We start from the raw sequence: 18,599 nt of genomic DNA on the forward strand, positions 1-18,599 counted from the left end.
AAGTGGAAGTGAATAGTACTTGGTTAAGCACCTCCAAGATAGCCAATGAGCGAAAAGCACTATTCACTTGTGCTAATTTGATCAGTACATGACCTAGCATCTCAGTCACCATTTTGAAAAAAATAAATTCGTAATTGTTTTCGAGGGCAAGTGACCTGCTAACCATTTGTAAACTAGAGAAGGGTCCTGGAAAAGAGATTGTGTTTTTAGGGCAGCGCATTCATTTCTTAGCCTAGTTCAACTTGACTTTAATGAGTTGTCATATTTCAGATTTTCGTACAGCGTTCTAAGCATGGACCACCAATTCTTCCTAAGGATGTCGTTCTCGTTGATCGAACCTCTCCTTTAATCTGTTGATTGCATCGCTTGAGTAGCATTCTATATCACCCAATGACACAGAAATGCCTGCAAGATGGTCCGCGGCATTCCTGCATCAAGCCCACGGATGTAAACGATTATGAGTGCAGCCCTGATCACATCAAGTGGGGTGACCCAGCTAGGCCCTCTTTACCTTTTCCTGCTGTACAAAATCTTAAAAGAAGGATCTGAGAGTCCGTAAGCACTTTGGCACCGTTAACTTGGCTTGTGTTTCCAAAAATCCAGACCAAGTAATGGTCAAAAGCCTCTGCAATGATCCGTCAGTCACGATGATAACGTCAGCATGCACCAATCGCTTCAATCAGGTAAGCTTCTATTTCTATTAACCTCTCAGTTACGTAATACATTATTAGTTTGAATGCTGTTGCGGTGATAGCATTAATGAGTCAGTCGATTAATAGCTTTCACGAACATCTTTTAAAATAACATTGGCCCATCAAAATAAATAAAAGAAAAAAAAAAGAAAAAGAAAAGAAATAAATCAGAAAATAAATAAAAAAAATCCCACAAAGTATGCAGATATTTCTTCTAGAGAACAAACTTGTGTTTGCAATAATTTTGATGGTTGCCAAGCAAAACTAAAAACAAAGTCATAAGACTTGCGGCGAACGCACAAAATCGAACGGCGTAAATTCGGCGAGTAAAACTTCCTGGAAAGGAAAGGCTGTTGGTGACGTCGTTTTGTTTTGCCACGGTATTTGGCTGTTGTCGTTGATATCTGTTATCCGAAGGCCAAAAAATGTTGCAGCCGTTCAGATTTCGTCGGTATTATGCTAAAGAAATGGCAAGGTCTCAGCAAAATCCCGGCCAGCTAAAAAAAAATTCATTAATCCCTCAAAAGGGTGGTTGTTTACAAAACGAAAAAAAATTCTTTTGTTATAACTCCTTTATGATGGAACATAATTATTTTTTCTTTTGTTTGCTTCGGATTTGATTATTTCGTAGCTAATTAGCTAGGTTATGTAACAGCTTATTAACAGATGCAGTTCTAAAAGAACGAAAGTTAATGCCGTGTGATAAACATTGTACAAACTCCATCAACATGAAGCTGCATGTTGCTGTTTTTTTATTCGCTACTCTGAAATGCTGTCAAGTGGCATTTGCAATCGGAGGTAATCTCTTAGTCGAATACACAAACTCTGCCGCTTTGGACGCAGCAGAGAAGGTCAAGCTTTATTGGAGTGTCGACTGGAATGCTAAGTCGGTGTCCTTCGCAGTGGAGGCCCAGACGACCGGATGGGTTGGTTTTGGGATCTCAACAGGCCGTGGACAAATGATAGGAGCAGATATAGTCATCGGAGGTGTTACAGATGAAGGAAAGCAGTATTTTAAGGTAAGTCAATTGACGTGATGGTGGTTCAGTGTTTGGTCAGGGTGCGGCTTATGTTTTTTGGTGCGCAAGTAATTTTATGCGCGTTTACTGGCCTAGGGAAATAATGTCGTGTGCTTTCCCTTTATTTCGTAGCTATGAACAGATAGGGATTCCAAAATCTTTCAACGACACCAAATCAGGCGCGTTTTAAGGAGTGCAATTCTCGTCTGCGGCTCCATCTAACTTTGTAGTTTGAAAGTTTTGTTTTGACGTGTTCGCTTTCGTTTGAAAATTTTAACTTTTAACGTTCGCCTTAATGAAGACATTAAGGGAATGGGTGGGTACTAGCTAATGAAGAGATAAAATTAGAGATTTTTGCAGACGATTTTTAAAGCATCTTTTCTAAGAGACTGTACCTCGTTCAATATTCTATATGACACCATTGAATGTTTTACTTTATGGTCTGGCCTGAATTGATTACGGAAAGATAGAAGTACTATTATTGAATAATCAAAACTTAATCCATAAACGATAGATTAAAATCCAGGTGTTTACTTTATGTACAATCAAGTCGCTTGGAAGAAGCTAAATTTTAAAGAAACTTTGAAATCTATTAACGAGAAGCTGCATCTTTGGAACTAGAGGAATCTAACGATTTTAGGACAAATTCAAATCGTTAAAACATTCGCGGCTGTTCCGATCTTTATGTACAGAGCTGGCTGAGTCTGTATGCACAAGGACATAATCAAAGAAGCAAATAAAATCCTATTTAATAAAGACTATTTTGAAAGGACAGGACAAAGTCAAACGATCGTCCCTTATAAGGGACGTGGAAAACGGAGGCCCCACTGAGAGCACCGCAGTTTGAACCAGCCATTAAAACACAGCGAATCATGTCTTGCCAAAAATTTGTCGACTCTCAACAAAGCAGTTGGTTAACAATTCTCCTACATTATTTCATAGTTACTTGAGGGACTGGTTATGAAACCTTGCCATGAAAACAATGGTGCTGAAGTTTATGTTGGAAGGGCCGCGACCCTGCACAATCCTTTGTTTTAACGTTCACGCCACAGTTGAATATCTTAACATAAACATTTCGATTGGTCAGTTGCCTCAACACATTTCAAATTCTATTGTTGTTTGTGCAGGGTCATGGCCAAAGGCAAACAAAAACATGCAACAAAGAAGTTTGTCAGGTCTCATAACCATTGCCTTCAATTAGCTATGATTATTTAAAACCATTTGGAGGCTTTTTCAAATTTTCGCCGAGCATTCTGATAGTAAATCGATCAAAATCAAATTCCTGTATAGATGTTTAAACAGATATTTATTGAGATACCCAACAACAAACTCACTTATTCACAAAATCACATTTGCGGTGTAGAGCACCGCGGAATCCCTTGAGCATTTCATTTGTTCATCACATGTTCATTTACCAAAGATTTTTGGCGGAACGCTATTGATTAGTGTAAAAAAGTCATATTGCCTTAGATGGACTTTTTAAAACATTAGCTCTTTGGAATTTGGTGAAGAAAAGATTTCTTATTACTTAATCATATATAAAGAATGCAAATGTATCAAAATTGTTGTTAGCGATGAAACAAGTTTTATTGTGAGCACGTACCAACAGCACTTGAAGTAGTGCTGTACCTACGTAATGAATGTACAGTGCAATTGTATTCGTTAATAGTATTGTTAGCATTATATGTTAATGTGTGCGTGTGCACGTGTGTACATACTGATGTAAGTCATTTATTGATGAATCAATAAAAAATGATAGTAATAATAACAAAAAACAAGACAAAACAAACAAAAAAGTGTTCGTTTTCTGACAACCTTCCGAACTGAAGCTCTCAGTCATAAATTTTCAATTAAGGACGGTGCCTACTTTTGTTACTGCGCATACGTTCTGCGCATCTCAAGATACCAGGGTTTCCTATGGACGGTGCCTACTAATACAGGGATATTTTTGTGTGGTTTAAAGCTATGCGGAGATTTAAAGCAGAACTTAGCAAGTGTTCCTAGTAAGGCCAAAAAGAAACTTGGGGATAACCATGCATTTTTCAGAGATAATGCAGCTTCAATTTAGAAAAAAAGCCATACATTGCTTTGTATTTTACTGCTTTTTTATAATAAATTTTGGTTCATTATCTCTAAAACATGTCTGGTTACCCCCAATTTTCATTTTGGATTCCAAAAGCCCTTGATAAGATCTGCTTTCCCCGCATAATAATAAACCACACAAAAATACTTCTTGGTTAGTAGGCCAACGTCCTTAAGGTTGAAACATTGTTGATACTGATGGGACATGCATCCGCTTTATTAAAAGGCAGGTTAAGATCGGGTGTATTTGATTATTAACATCATCATCAACAACAACAACAACAACAACAACAACAACAACAACAACAACAACAACCTCAACAAAAACATTTATGTATCAGTTTAAAACATTTCAAAACCTTAATACAAGACTTCCATCCACACGCGAAAATAAAAAAAGCCTAATCGAGGCGAGGAAAGGACAAACTAGAAAGAAAAGAAAAATAATGAGTACATTATTTACAACTGATAAAGCTTCATTGTCAGCTTGCAATCCGTAGTTAGTCAGCCATCTAGCTAGTTAAGTCGAAGGCCTGGCATTCAGACAATCAGTCTCTCAAACGGCAACCAGTTTAAGCCAGTGTCAGTCAGACATTTATTCATGAAGTCAGATCAGTTAGTCAGTCAATACAGCGACGGTCAGTCGGTCAGGCGTTCAATCTATCGGCCAGTCATTCCGTTAGTCATTCAGCCTTCGGTGAGGCAGTTAGTCAGCAGTCAGTCAGTCAAATCTCTTTACCGTTGCCAAATTACCTTATTAACACTGTTAATAAAACCAAACATTCGTTTTCACTCCCCACCGACTTAGCACCACTTACCCCATTATCCATTAGTCAGTCAGTCAGTCAGTCAGTCAGTCAGTCAGTCAGTCAGTCAGATATCAGGCAGATTCAGTCATGGGTTACTTCACTTAGCACCACAACATACACAGCAGAGTTAATTCCCTGATCCATCATTTGAGTCAGTCAGTCAGTCAGTCAGTCAGTCAGTCAGTCAGTCGCAAACCAGCTAGCCAGTCAGTCAGTCAGTTAGGTATCAGGAAGATCTAATCACCTAGTCAGTTAGTCAGCCATCCAGTCAGCCTAAGTGTTAGTTTATTAGTCATTCACTCATTCAATCAATCGATTTAAAACGTTGGATTCTTCCAATACATTTGTTTGTCTTCACAAGGACCGCTATGCCTCGGGTTACAGTGTGCCGGAAGAAGATCAGTCTCAGGATTATGAACTCATCTCGCTGACAGAAGCAGGCGGAAACACAACCATGAAATTTAAACGCAAATTTGAAACTTGTGATGGAAAAGACATTAAAATCGAGGTACTTTATAAACTATGTTTTTCATAGTGCCCAAGCAACTGTGTCTATCAAGCCATCTGAGAGTTAGTCTAGTAATCAATTGCTCCTTGGGTGGGGGGGGGGGGGGGGTACTCCGCGGAATTTTTGACGAGGGTGTGCAGCTCTGTTGTCCAAATCGTGACCCTATTTCAGACCTGGTCACGGTTGCTTAAAGCATCTTAGGGTAAGTGCAAGTTTTCTCCAGTCGCTCCCTGTCTTCACAAGGATTTTCTCGCGTTCAGTCTTTGTGTTCCCTATCTCTCTCAAATCTATACCCATTTTCAGACCTGGTTTCTAGAATTCATACGAGTTTCTGTAAAACCCATACACGTTTTCAGACTTTCAAAGCAAAATAGTTAAAATCTATACCCTATTTCAGACCAAAACAGCTCAAAAACCATACCCCTTAGGGCCGCACATACCTATATAGGTTATATTGGGGAGTACCCCGGGTCATTTAAAAAGTTCTTAGACCTCAATTCAGTTAACCCTAACCGTTTCTCGACAGTTGCGAAAATCATGGTGAAGTTCCCTTCTAACTGTTGTTAGTATAAATCTACTAGTGTTCTATCACGAATGCCGTTCTCTGATTGGCTACGCTACTCGCTATCTATTCTGTGATAGATAGTGAGTAGCGGTTTTCAACAAAATGGCGGCCGCTTCTTCACGTTTTCGAAGTGTCTGCGATGAGGAAATAGATAATTTACTTGTTTAGTTTTGAACGACTGGTAGATTTATACTAAAACAATTAGATTATTCGCTCTCGATTTCTATGCGTGATAGCTGATTCGGGCTTCGCCCTCATCAACTATCACGCGATAGAAATCTCGAGCTCATAATCTAATTGTTAATTATAATGAACAAAATGTCAGTTTCAGAAACGTGATTGTAGGTTGTTAATTGAAGTAATCTAACAAATAACGGATTAAGTCAGTGTTGAATTGAATTGAGATGTACCAAAAGGCACCCCCAGTGACACAGGACCGATAATTACCACCGGTGTTCTGTACGCCAGTGGGCCTCATTTTTCCTGGTTACTAAACATACTATATTACAATAGTTTCCAAGTTCAAAGCTCGAAGAATTCAAAATTCATTTTGCAGAATAGATTTGAAATCGCAAACATTTCAGCTGAATTTACAAACCTGCTCAAAAGGCTGACAATCCATGCAAAGTCCCGCTACAATCTGATAATCTGCCTTTTTTCAGGAAGGAACAACAAAGGTCATTTTTGCTTACAATGACGCAGACCCTTCTTCACCCAACGGTTTTCTTAAGCACACATACAAAGGAACCCGGAGTCTCATGTTGCTGAACACTATGGGCAGCAAGCCAAAACTACCTCCGAACTTGAAGTACCTTGACATTCTAAACAACAAGGTAGGACCGCTATCAAGAAATGTTTTTTTTTTCAGTTCATTTTGCTCTGTCAAATAATCTCTTTCAGGATCAGACCGTTTGCACATGCATTGTTTTTTCTGCGCAATTTTTCTCTTCTTTTTCATGCAACTTTTGTCTGGGCTGGGACGACTCGCGATGAAAATCGCAACTCATAGTAAACTAGTGGCGGTGTCAGTCCAACTTAGGCACGATTGATTTGTGATGTGCGCGTGATATTACAATGGTTTCGCGAGCAAGTTCGAAACGTGATGCAGCTTAGCAGCAAATATCGAACCCGAATGGCGAACAACACAAATGACATTGAAATCACCGCAAGTTTCCTGTCGTTTTATTATATATTAAGTATAAAATGTGTTCCTACTAGTTCTCACACGTGCACCAGTCCTATTTCTTTGAATCACTCAGCAACCGCCGAAGCTCACCTGCGCCCTTTTATGCTGGTGAAAACAGTAAAGGCGCCGTACTAACTTTTTTCATCCACCAGACCAAGGTTCCAGGGAGCGAGACCGTTTATTGGTGTACAGTGTTTGAAATGCCAAGAATGGAGAAAGGGCATCATGTGGTTAAGGTAATCAGCTCCATCTTCATGCATAATAGGCCATTTCCGAGTTGCTTTGAACATCGAATAAGATAAGACAATCGAATAAGATATATGTCTTTTGCGCGTACGCGTTCTCTTGACCTTATTTGGTGAAATGACATAACAGTGGAATAATAATACATGTAAAACTTCAGTCTAAACAGTCCAAGTAAAGGGACACAGAAAAACACATTTCACATTTCACAGGACCCTGAAGGATCCTTTGCCACTCTTTTTTCTGCGTTTGCATTTGAAATAACAGAACTTGTTTAAACGTTGTTATCCGGCTAAGTGGTGATCACCCGAGTTTTCAGTTTACTGTCTTTATCATCCCCTAACTTATTTAACCTCCACATTTAATTGTAGGTGGAACCCATCGTTCAGAAAGGACACGAGGCACTAGTGCACCATATTGTGCTGTACGAATGCGCCGTTGACTTTCCCACAATGTATTTGAACCATTCAGGATATTGCTACAAAGAAACAACTCCAACGGCAGTCATGAAATGCGCTGGGGAATCAACAGTGGCAGCCTGGGCAATTGGAGGAGGGGTAATCACATCCTTAGTAACTTAGATATATTTCACTGTTATTTCGTGCAAAGTTTTCATGAGCTAATATTGAAGAGTTGGCATTTTTAATTATACACGAAAATAAATCAAAAGAGAAAGAAAAAGAAAATAACTTTCGTACACACCGAGAATGGCTAAATTCAATAACTGATTTACAGTCCAGGATAATGAGGATGTCAATTACAGTTTTAGTTAGTTATTTCAGTGAATAAGAATGTTGAGTTATTTTAACATTTTGACTTTTAGTGTCACTTAACTCAATCCAGAACCAATCCTATCAACAATTATCAAATTAGCTAATGTAAAACGATGAGGAACCCTTAAGATAGAGAAATCTACCGAAAAAAAGAAGGGAAACAACGACGATAACGTCGACAACAACAACAACAACAACAACAACAACAACAACAACAACAGCAACAGCAACAACAACAACTGTACGTCCAAGCAATCGTCGGGATATCTCATTTATTTTAGAATTACGTGTATCTGCAGAGAACAGAACAGAAAATGAAGGCATTTAACTCTTTTATTCCGCTGTTTGTTACACAGAGTTTTTACTTCCCGGAACACGTGGGAATGAAAATTGGTACAAATGATACACCAAGATATATTCTCATGGAGACACATTATGACAATCCTGGACGCAGAACTGGTAACGAGTAACTAATTCAAATGACGTATCATTCAGTAGTTATGACTTGGGACGCCCCGTTCAAAAAACGTCTATGTGGTGGGTTTAACCTTTCCCCCAAGCCCGTTTTACCTGTTTACGGACGATCGCTTAACACGGGTAGCTCGTTACTTGTCATTCCTGGCGCTTGTACCACTCTGGTTTGAGAAGAATCGCTAACTTTGTTAATCGCTGTTTTTCCAGTGCCTTCGTGAATTTATATGTAGAAATGTGATGTGTGTTGTCCCATGTCCGGGCCGTTTTAACGAAGCAGCTCGACAGCATGAATAGACCTGATGAGCATTCAGGAAAATTACACGCAGAACCCGGCTATAAAACAAAGTGTTTTGTTATACTTTTTATCTGAATGAATAGAATACATCTATATATATAGAAAACAATAAATGATTGGTGGATGAGTGTATGTATGAATGAATGAAAGAATGAAGAAATAAATGAATACATGAAGTAATAGAAGGAAGGAATGAATCAGCGTACGAACGAACGAATGAATGAACGAATCAAAAAATAATTGAATAAGAGGATGAAATACGTGTTAAGTTGATAAGTAAGTACTGACAGACAGTGTTCTATATACTCGTACTTCCCTGTACACCTGATACTACATGTATTACCGTGGTATTATTCTTTCCTCGTCTTGATTACCGAATAATATCAGGCAAAAATTAATTGCACAGACTTTGTGGACAGCTCAGGCCTTCGTTTATGGTACACCAATCAGACTCGTACGTACGATTCAGGAGTCTTGTATGCTGGATGGGGAGTGGAGTACCAAATGATGATTCCACCACAACAAAAACAGTGGAACACCATAGGCTACTGTGCGGCAGCCTGCACAAACAAGGTTAGTGATTAAAAAAAAAAAACACAGAAGAAACAAACGATATCTAAAGATATATGCGGCTATCGGGCAGTGTTTAAATCCTGGTTATAAAAATTGTAAAGCTAGTCAGATTTCAAAGAAGGTTCGCGTTTTTGTCAAATGAATTATAGTAGCACGAAAAGGGAAATTTCATTAGAAATGCTCTCATTCTTGGATGAGAGGTGCCTGTGGCAACGAGTGATAGCACATCGTGTAAGCAACAGATAAAATAGGAAGTAGAGGTGAACTAACACACAACTGGAATACTTTAGGGATGTGCATCGCGATGTAATCTGTGCACTCGGTGAGGACCTAGCTAGTTTGGTGTAGAGCCGGGATACTCAAAGCACCACCCATCTGATGAACCAGACGCCTATGAATGTTTATTAGCTTAAAAATTTGAGAAAGCAAGAAGCTTGCATGGCTAGTTAGACAAGAAGAGAGAAGTTTAAATCTTTTTTTTTCCAAGTTTTGACTTTTGATAAAGGAGTGGTTATACAACAAACGGAGACCGCCATCTCTTTGTTGCTTGGCGGTTGGTCCTGTCCGAGTACAATAGTTTTACCTATTCCTCTTTCAATCTTTTCTTCGTTCTTTGAATATCCCAGTTTAGTATGAGCTAAAGCTGCACTTCTTATTTCATAGGCGATGGAAAATTCCCCGCTTGAAGGACATAAAATCAAACTTTTTGCAGCTTTACCTCATACCCATCTCGCAGGTATTAAAATACATTAAATATGTACTAACATTTTACTTTGTTTAAGGTAGTTTTGTGGGTGGCGTGTTTTTTTTTTAATTTACTGATTATTAAAGGAACGGGGTGGTTGACACTCTAAATGTCATCTAACCTAATTTATTAGCTCTTAACATATTTCCTGCATCATGTACAAGTAAGACCAATAAGTAGCCCATTTTAAAGTTTTTTGCACAGTGTTCTGGCCTAGGGCTCAGAGTTGACTTTCTTTTGATACAAACCTCGATGCTTTTTACATATCGGCTGTCAGTAAAACGCGGGGTCGGGGTCGGGGTCGGGGTCGGGGTCGGGGTCATTTTTTTTTCTTTTTTTTTTTCTTTATTTTTTTCCTTATTTTTTTTTGTTGTTGTTGTTGTTTTTTTTTTCTTTTTTTTTTCAATATCACAGGTGATTTGTAGGTCAAATAAGGATTAAAGCCAATATAAAAAAAGTTAAGTCTCTAAAGCTTACTAGCTTAGGATAGGTCATCGATGACAACACTCGATGCAGTTCCGTATTCTGAAGGACATTGGTTCCGTGAATTGACTACCTTTTATTCTTCCAAGAAACGAAATGAGGCAAAAAATACAAGGTACGAGACAATATATTTCCTTGAACTAACAAATTAGTGAACTAGAATGTGCATGAACTTACTATGAACACCCCCGTCGCCTTCCATGATCGTGCTCGTTTATCTCCGAGAATGAAATAAACATGCGTTCGAATTCCTTTGTAAGGCTCGGCATTTGAATAGAATGTAGAACATTTCTCTGGAAATCTTTCCGAAAAAGACGCATTGACTGACAAAAAAAAGATTCAAAATACTTTAGAGACAATTTTTATTCTTGAAATACTTGTGTTGTAATATAAAGAAAAATTCATAGTTTTATACCGTCAATAAACTAGGGAAATTTCTACGAGAACTCTGAAATCTCATTGCCGACATCAAAACTGACATGTAAATAGGCTTTATCACGGTTTTCGACGCCATTTTGACGAGTAGGCAAACAGGCTTGAAATAACAGTGGAAATCCGATGTCAAATAATTTTCATAAAACATCGCTGCTGAAAAATTCATGAATTGTCTTTTTCGGAAAGATTTCCAGAGAAATGTTCTACATTCCATTCAAATGCCAAGCTTTACAAAGGAATTCGAACGCATGTTTATTTCATTCTCGGAAATAATAGTCATGCGTGACATGGATTGACTGTAACAAACGAGCACGATCATGGAAGGCGGCGGGGGTGTTCATAGTAAGTTCATGCACATTCTAGTTCAAGAATTTGTTAGTTCAAGGAAATATATTGTCTCGTACCTTGTATTTTTTGCCTCATTTCGTTTCTTAGAAGAATAAAAAGTAGTCAATTCACGGAACCAATGTCCGCCAGAATACGGAACTGCATCGAGTGTTGTCACCAAAGCTAGTAAGCTTTAGAGACTTAACTTTCTTATATTGGCTTTAATCATTATTTGACCCACAAATGACCTGTGATGTTGAAAATAAAAAAAAAATTAAATAAAAAAATTAAAAAAAAGAGACCCCGACCCCGACCCCGACCCCGACCCCGACCCCGACCCCGCGTTTTACTGACACCCTTACATATCGATGCTTTTTATATGAAACTCATGTCATTTCCATGGTAACTAGTTTACACTTGATCTCCGTTTGAAAACTACTGAGATTTGTATCAAAAGATAGTCAAATTCAGCCTCGCTTCAATTCATAGCCTAGGCCAGGTCACTAAGAAAGCAACTGTAAAATAGGCTATTATCACGTTTACATCTTTCAAGCTATGATGTTTGCCGGCTAATTTGCCTTATGTATTACGCAGGTAGAGCGGTTAGAGTCCAGCATATTCGGAATGGACGAGAACTCAAGGAAATTGTTTACGACAACAACTACGACTTCAACTTTCAAGTACGTATCCTGTCAGGTTTATTTCTTTGTATTATTATAATGCATTCCAAAACAAGTTAGCTGTGCTTGCCTGAAAATCCTAAGAAGTGCCTTGTACAATGATCCCTGACAAGCATATAAAAAAGGTTGTTAGAAAATACATTTGTATATCAACAACAAAACAACAGCAATAATTTATTTCACCCCATAATTAGTACAATAGAAAAAAAATATATATATACATGTATGCATACAACAGATGATAGGGGTGCTGGCTGCCCAAAATAACCTAAAAGTTAAGAATGCCAGGCAGCCAGCTATACGAAAAGATATTTAAATGCTAAGGTCAGGGACATAAGAACAAACACACATAGATACACACAAAAATAAAGATAAACAGAGTTAAGTAAAGTACCAGTATTTTAAGATGACTATAATTCTTACATTGCAAAACAGTATTATTTATCTTAGAATTATAAAATTGAAGTACAGATGTCTAGTAATCTTTGATAAAGTGCTGTTACATTTTCTTTTTAAATAAAGACAAAGAAAATGATTTAATATCTTCATCAATGGAATTCCACACTGATGGACCTTGAAATCTAATATTGAGTATTCCAATGAGGGGATGTCGTGTCAATAACCTGATTATATTATTACTTGTTCATTTGAATGAGGTTCCGCCTCGCTAGCGCCTCTTGTGATTTGCATGAAGGGTTTAACTCAACCTACACTACTTTGCCAGGACATATGAATCAAGCGCTATTAACTTTCGGGTAGATTTCAAGAGAACTAATAAATTTTGCTGCTTTTTAATGTAGGAATATCAAATGCTGAAAGAAGAGGTAGATGTTCTACCGGTGAGTTGAAAACATTTCACCAAAACTATACATAAAGAAAAAAACGTCAAAAAGCTACTGTACATCATTTTAGCTTGATAAAACCCGAATAAAGGCTATTTTCAATAGATTCGCAATCTCCTTTTCCTACCTTAAGTGTCAATAAACGCATCATATCATTATATGATGACTTGTATTATTAAAAGCTGGACCATTGGCTAATGCAACTTAGAAAAATAGTGGCCATTGAAATTGACTTCTGGTCTTCTTACAGAACAAAACACAGTACGATTTAGCAATAGGTCTTGATTTTTTTCATAAAACAATTATTCCACTTTCGCTTGTTGTATGTGGGATGCACCTTATTGGTTGGTTATCTATCATCTCATGTTCAACTCATTCTCGTTGAAAATTTGTTATAGCTATACCTACTGTAGTTATTTATCGTATTAAAGGTAAGCAAACTCGCCTTTTAGAAAAAAAAAAACTATGTCATGGACTATGAGTGATTTAAATGTGAACAGTTAACGTTGTAAATCTATCTCATTCAGGGAGATGAATTCATGATAACGTGCACTTATGACACCGCAGACAGGAAGCGAGTAACCTCTGTAAGTTCACAACGAGAATATTGAAGAGTTTAAAGGGATAGCTTATCAAAATCGAAGCAAAACTGGTTGGGGAGGCGGAATGGAGGCGACAAGGAAAACGCTCTTCCTTTCCCGTGCATGGGAGGTATCTGCTTACCTCTCTTCTAGACTAAAGCACCTGAGGGAAGAGATAGGGGCTGATACCAATCTAGTTACGTATTTAATTCATTAAACGTTATCAACGATTTCCTTTTTCAATGTTCTGCAGGAAGTCACTTCAAAAAGGCGCGGTATTACTCTTTAATTTCGTTATTTATTCTTTATCTATTTTCTTGTTTGAGTTTCCAACAAGATTCTTTAAAAAACGCTAGGCACACATAGATAAACTTGGCTGTTCATACGTTTAAATTTCCCCATTGTCATCTCCAGTTAACTTTTCCACCTTATCTGTCAATTTTTCGGAGGCAGAGTTTACTCGTAGCACGAGTCAAACCCGAGCCCGAGTCAAGTTCGAGTCACGAGCCAAGTTCAAGTCAGGGTCCAACTATTATTTTTCTCATGTTTTCCTTCTTCTTATGTCTTCTGGTTGTTTTTATCTTTTATATAATGATGTGCTAGTGGTAAACGGAAAAAATTAACTTTTGGGTTTGCAACATTTTTCGTTATTGATCGCTAGAGCCATTACCGCTGTGACTCGCTGCTGCTGTGGAAAGATAAACCACATCCGTTAGTGTTTATAAATTTCTTAGGAAGATTAAGACCTGTAGCCGCATACACCTGAAGCAGAGATCCCGTTTCTACGACTGAGAAAACGGACGGTGATGAAATATTACCTGCTTGACTCAAGCGCCATTTTGTAGCGTCCTCGGGATACCCAGTATAACATAGAATGGAATCTTTACCCTTCGTGGGCAGGCAAATGTAGACGGCCATTGGAATTTTTAATTTTCCCTACACAAGGGTTCCACAGGGCATAGTGGCTGAAGCTTTAGTCACCAACAACATTGGACAAACCCTTTCAGGGAAATTATAGATGGCGAGAATGAATAAGGACATCAGTGGGCACATCATTATGAAAGCAAGAATCACAATCACAGCCTTTGATAAAGACAAAACGAAGCAAAAGGAAAACGAAAGCAGAAGAAACGGAACCTGAATCGAACTTGACTCGTGACTCGAACTTGACTCTTGCAACGAGCAATGAAAATTGAAAATTGACTTAGCTTAAGTTTCAATGCTGAATTAAAATCGCTGTTGGTTTTAAAAGTTAAGGGCCATTTGCGAACAAGGGCTGACAGTAAATTAAAGGGCTAAAGTTTTTATAATATTATTATAGTATTTTTCCTTAAAGTAAACATTCTAACCAATTAGAACAAACACAAACAGCGAAATGAACCAATCCCAATATATACGATTTGGTTTCAGTGGTTTTGCTTCAGTCACTGATTGGTTTACTAACCAACACACAGCGTAGTAAAGCAAAACCAGGGCAAATAGATTAAACCACGATGTTTCCAAGACCTCTTTCTCTTCTTCTATACACATACTATTATGTATCTCAAAATTGTTTATTTGATTGTTTCAGGGTGGTCTGGAAACAAAGGACGAGATGTGCCTCGCTTTCTTGATGTACTATCCCAGAGTTAACTTCACGAAATGTGCCAGTGTAGATACCAATGCTGCAAAAGCTTTCTACTTAAAGCATTTCTGGTATGCTTTGTTGTATGTTACATAAAGTACTAGTTTCAAGAGGGATTGATGAGTCGAGGGATTAATGAGTGCAAGGTCATGGCACTCAAGTCTGACACTTCTCAGAAAAAAACGTCTTCTGTTATATAACACCCCCAAAAGCAGAAAAGAAACTTTCGTAACCATCCGAAAATTACCGCGACGTTTATGCGGCGCTTTTTGGAGTAAGCGGTGTTTTTCTTCGGTGAGGCGCTAACAAAAATTTGAATTAAACGTAACTACTACTCTTTTCTTAGACGACGACGGCAACAACAACAACAACAATTACATTTACATTTTTTACATGAAAATGCTTCTGAAATAAACTCTATTCTAGAACGCAAATGTTTCGAGTAAACTTCATGTTGCTTTAATACTTTGCTGATTACCACTTTGGCTAAAAATTTGCAACGCTTAAAATCGGAGCGGCTTATTCGGGTCTATTTAGTTTATTTGTACCCAGACTCAAAACATTGAGCGTCATTACCAAATTCAAATTTAACCCTTGCCGTAAAGGAGCACAAAAGGTTAAAAAAAATATTGACTCGAGTATAAAGTACTTTTATCTGAATCAACGTATGCCCAGAGGGACAAGGAGCAGTGATAAACTTAGACTCCGTCTGTAAAATTAGAATGTACGGAAAAAGCCTTTTTTATCATGGCTGTGTATTTTTCCTCGCGAAGCGAGGGCCGAAGGCCCGAGCGTAGCGAGGTTAATAAATTTGTCGAGCCGAGCCGTCCCGAGCGGAGCCAAGCCGCGTGAATTCGAGCGAAAAATATATTTATATATTTCGTTGAAGGTGTCCGCACTGTTGCCTAGCAACAGTGAAAAACAAAGTATGAATGACGTCAGACTGTCTGGCGTCGTCTGGAACAAAATTTGCATACATCGGGAAAGTTTGCGTGCCGGATCCAATTTCAACTGTAATGTTCATCAATATTCACTGGATACAGAACTATCTCTCCAGAATCCTTCGCCTTTCTTCCAGAAATCTTTTTGGTGAAAGATTGCATTGAAGAGATTACACGTTTTGTGACCGCCGTTAAATAATTTTCCGTGGGAAATAAATTCATCGAACACGACAGCGCTTCACGCACGTTGTACATTTCGTCTCGTCAGAAATAGATTTTCAACCGCAAATTAAACTAGCCTGTGGAATCTCGAAAAGACCATGCTCATCAAAATAGTTACTATGCTCCTCATTTGATGCTATAATACGAGTAAAAAGAGCTTTCCACCCAGCCCCAGCTTCGCGAGGTTTTGCGAGTCACGTATTTCTAGTTTAATCAGAATTTTTAACCATATTTAGATTTAGACTTTATATTTAGACTTTATGTGACATTTTATAGCTATTTTTATTTGTACTTAATTATCATTATTATTTCCACTCAATTTAGTTTATTATATAGGGGCCTCTGCTGGTAGCAGTTTTTATCTTGTACAAAAACGGAAGGAGTTACTCTATTGAAATAAAGGTTTCTTATCTTGTCTTATGAAAAATAATTGTCTGTCGTATATGAACTTGATTAAAACTCGAACATGCTGTATCAGCTTGATCTTAAGTTTTTATTGCTATTTCTACGTTAGGAACGGAACCCACCGACTTCCTTTCCCTCCAGATGTGTGGACCAATCAGATGACACAAGATCTACGGGCGGCTTACGACGTTGGAAACAGTTCTGAAATTAAAGTGAAATGCTCAGGGGTTGCTAATAAAGAGATTCAGGTGTGTTTGGCTGGTTAATAATTTTAAAAACAACTGGGCCATCGAGGAGCTGCTGAATATTGCTGTGAGAAATGACTTAAAAAATAAGGGAATTTCCCTGGTTTTGACTTTGCTTGACACCGAGTTTTAGCAATATTCATTAGTACACTTAAAGGGGAAGTATCATGGGGTTTTTGATATCTTTTGTTAAAAACGATGAAATAAGACCTTCAATAAGCTGCCAAATAATTCTAGAATGACGAGAGGAAAGAAATCAACTCAATTCTTAAAAGGAACAACTCGTGATCTGTTCTAGCGCATTTTGGAAACAAAAATGCAAAAGACTTGAAAAAACATTAGCCTAATATTTTTCAAGTTTCAATCTGTAACGACCTTTTCTGTTTCTGGCCAGAGACACTAATCGACAGTTTTATCGTACTGGGGTCATAATTTATAACAAACTTGACAATTATTTCCTTGTTTCTGCTGACAGACGAACATTTTTGGGTTTTGAAATAACAGCAAATTTGCGTGATACGTCCTCTTTAATATATATAAAGATTAAATATGTTGTAAACTGGAGTTGAACCAAGAAAGAACGATGAATATTGTATTGTAAATATTCAAGAAGAGTATAGCTTCATTTTGCTGGCCAGAGGAAATTTGTCGCTGTGCATGAAACTGATAAGATGTGACGTAAAATTGCGTTCGATAATTCAAACACTACTTTTGTTTCCACATTAAGGATGTTTCTAAGTTACGTTATTTTGCTTTGCCCACAGGGTGTACATGGTGAAATGCGAATGAAGCCAAGATTCACAATTGAATACGTGTCCGAATCTCAGTGCACTACTACTGTACCGAACAGTGCTTATCACATCAGCCACAGCCTTATGCTGGGCATGTTTCTGGCAGTTGCCGTTGCCACGGTGATCTGTTAGAACTGCGGCACATTTAACCACACTTGCAACAGACTTTTACCTTTCTAGACTTTTCGATAGTGATTTTTTTTCGCATCTGTAAAAGGTAGCATAGTAGACGCTTTGTACAGTGGTCATTAACCAATAGCATTCTACCTCAACATCCTGGGTGGTATGTTTTCCTCAGTTTTGTAACCGAACTCTTCGGTCGTGATTTTTGTTTCATGAAAGGTAGTGTAGTAGAAGTTTTGTACGATCGCTTTTTAATGTAACATTGATTAAGATCAGTATGCGATGCATTAAATTGATACTTTTAGAAACTTTTTCAGGGGCTATTTTTCTTGAGTTCTCCGATTTTGATTTAAGGCAGATAAAAGTTAGAAGAACACAAAATGGTATTTCACCGGTCAAATTTTCTCACGCCCTCATTTGCTAATGTTCAGAGTCTGATATAACGAGCCGGGATGAACTAAGCCATGGGCCATGTTCAAGACCGGCAGTAGAATCGTGGTTAATGGACTGGTACGGGGGGGGGGGGGGGGGGGGGGGGGCGTACCGTTTGTGTGGCCCCAAAGGGTTTAAGTATGGTTTTCACAAGAAAATTGTGGTTGGAAAGCCTACACACCTCTTACTTACATGTTGCCCACTTTCATCTCGGTCTTTCGACCAATTTAGCTTCTTCTATAACTTGTATGGTATGGAATAGTGTACCATATGAAGGTTCTGGTCGGAAATAGGTAAGGGAAATCCCTCCCGGACAGTAGGCCATTTTGAGAAACGTGTCAGTTGGAATGTGTTACTTTCAAATTTCCAATCGCTCATCGTATTACGAAACTTTACTACTTTGAAGCTTAGATCATGGGCTTCGATGACCTAATTGTGGCTATCGAATCTCACATTTACTCTCTTTCTTACAAGTATTTTTCTTCTGAAGTAAATCAAGTCATG

The 18,599-nt window shown here is 38.1% G+C and overlaps 1 protein-coding gene across 1 annotated transcript; it reads left to right on the forward strand.

The window, feature by feature from the left end:
- Nucleotides 1-1,420: 1,420 nt before the first annotated feature.
- LOC146489706 (DBH-like monooxygenase protein 1) lies at nucleotides 1,421-17,788 on the forward strand. The gene is made up of 14 exons (XM_085104477.1): nucleotides 1,421-1,711; nucleotides 4,964-5,110; nucleotides 6,338-6,508; nucleotides 7,014-7,097; nucleotides 7,476-7,661; nucleotides 8,234-8,336; nucleotides 9,053-9,219; nucleotides 9,883-9,955; nucleotides 11,804-11,889; nucleotides 12,690-12,728; nucleotides 13,259-13,318; nucleotides 14,883-15,007; nucleotides 16,614-16,752; nucleotides 17,514-17,788. Exons 1-14 carry the CDS (start codon nucleotides 1,421-1,423, stop codon nucleotides 17,670-17,672), a joined length of 1,830 nt encoding a protein of 609 aa, XP_084960603.1. The 3' UTR covers nucleotides 17,673-17,788.
- The last annotated feature ends 811 nt before the right edge of the window (nucleotides 17,789-18,599 follow it).

Source organism: Pavona decussata, unplaced genomic scaffold (assembly GCF_977016875.1).
Source record: "Pavona decussata unplaced genomic scaffold, jaPavDecu1.1 SCAFFOLD_4, whole genome shotgun sequence".
NCBI classification, from domain to species: domain Eukaryota; kingdom Metazoa; phylum Cnidaria; class Anthozoa; order Scleractinia; family Agariciidae; genus Pavona; species Pavona decussata.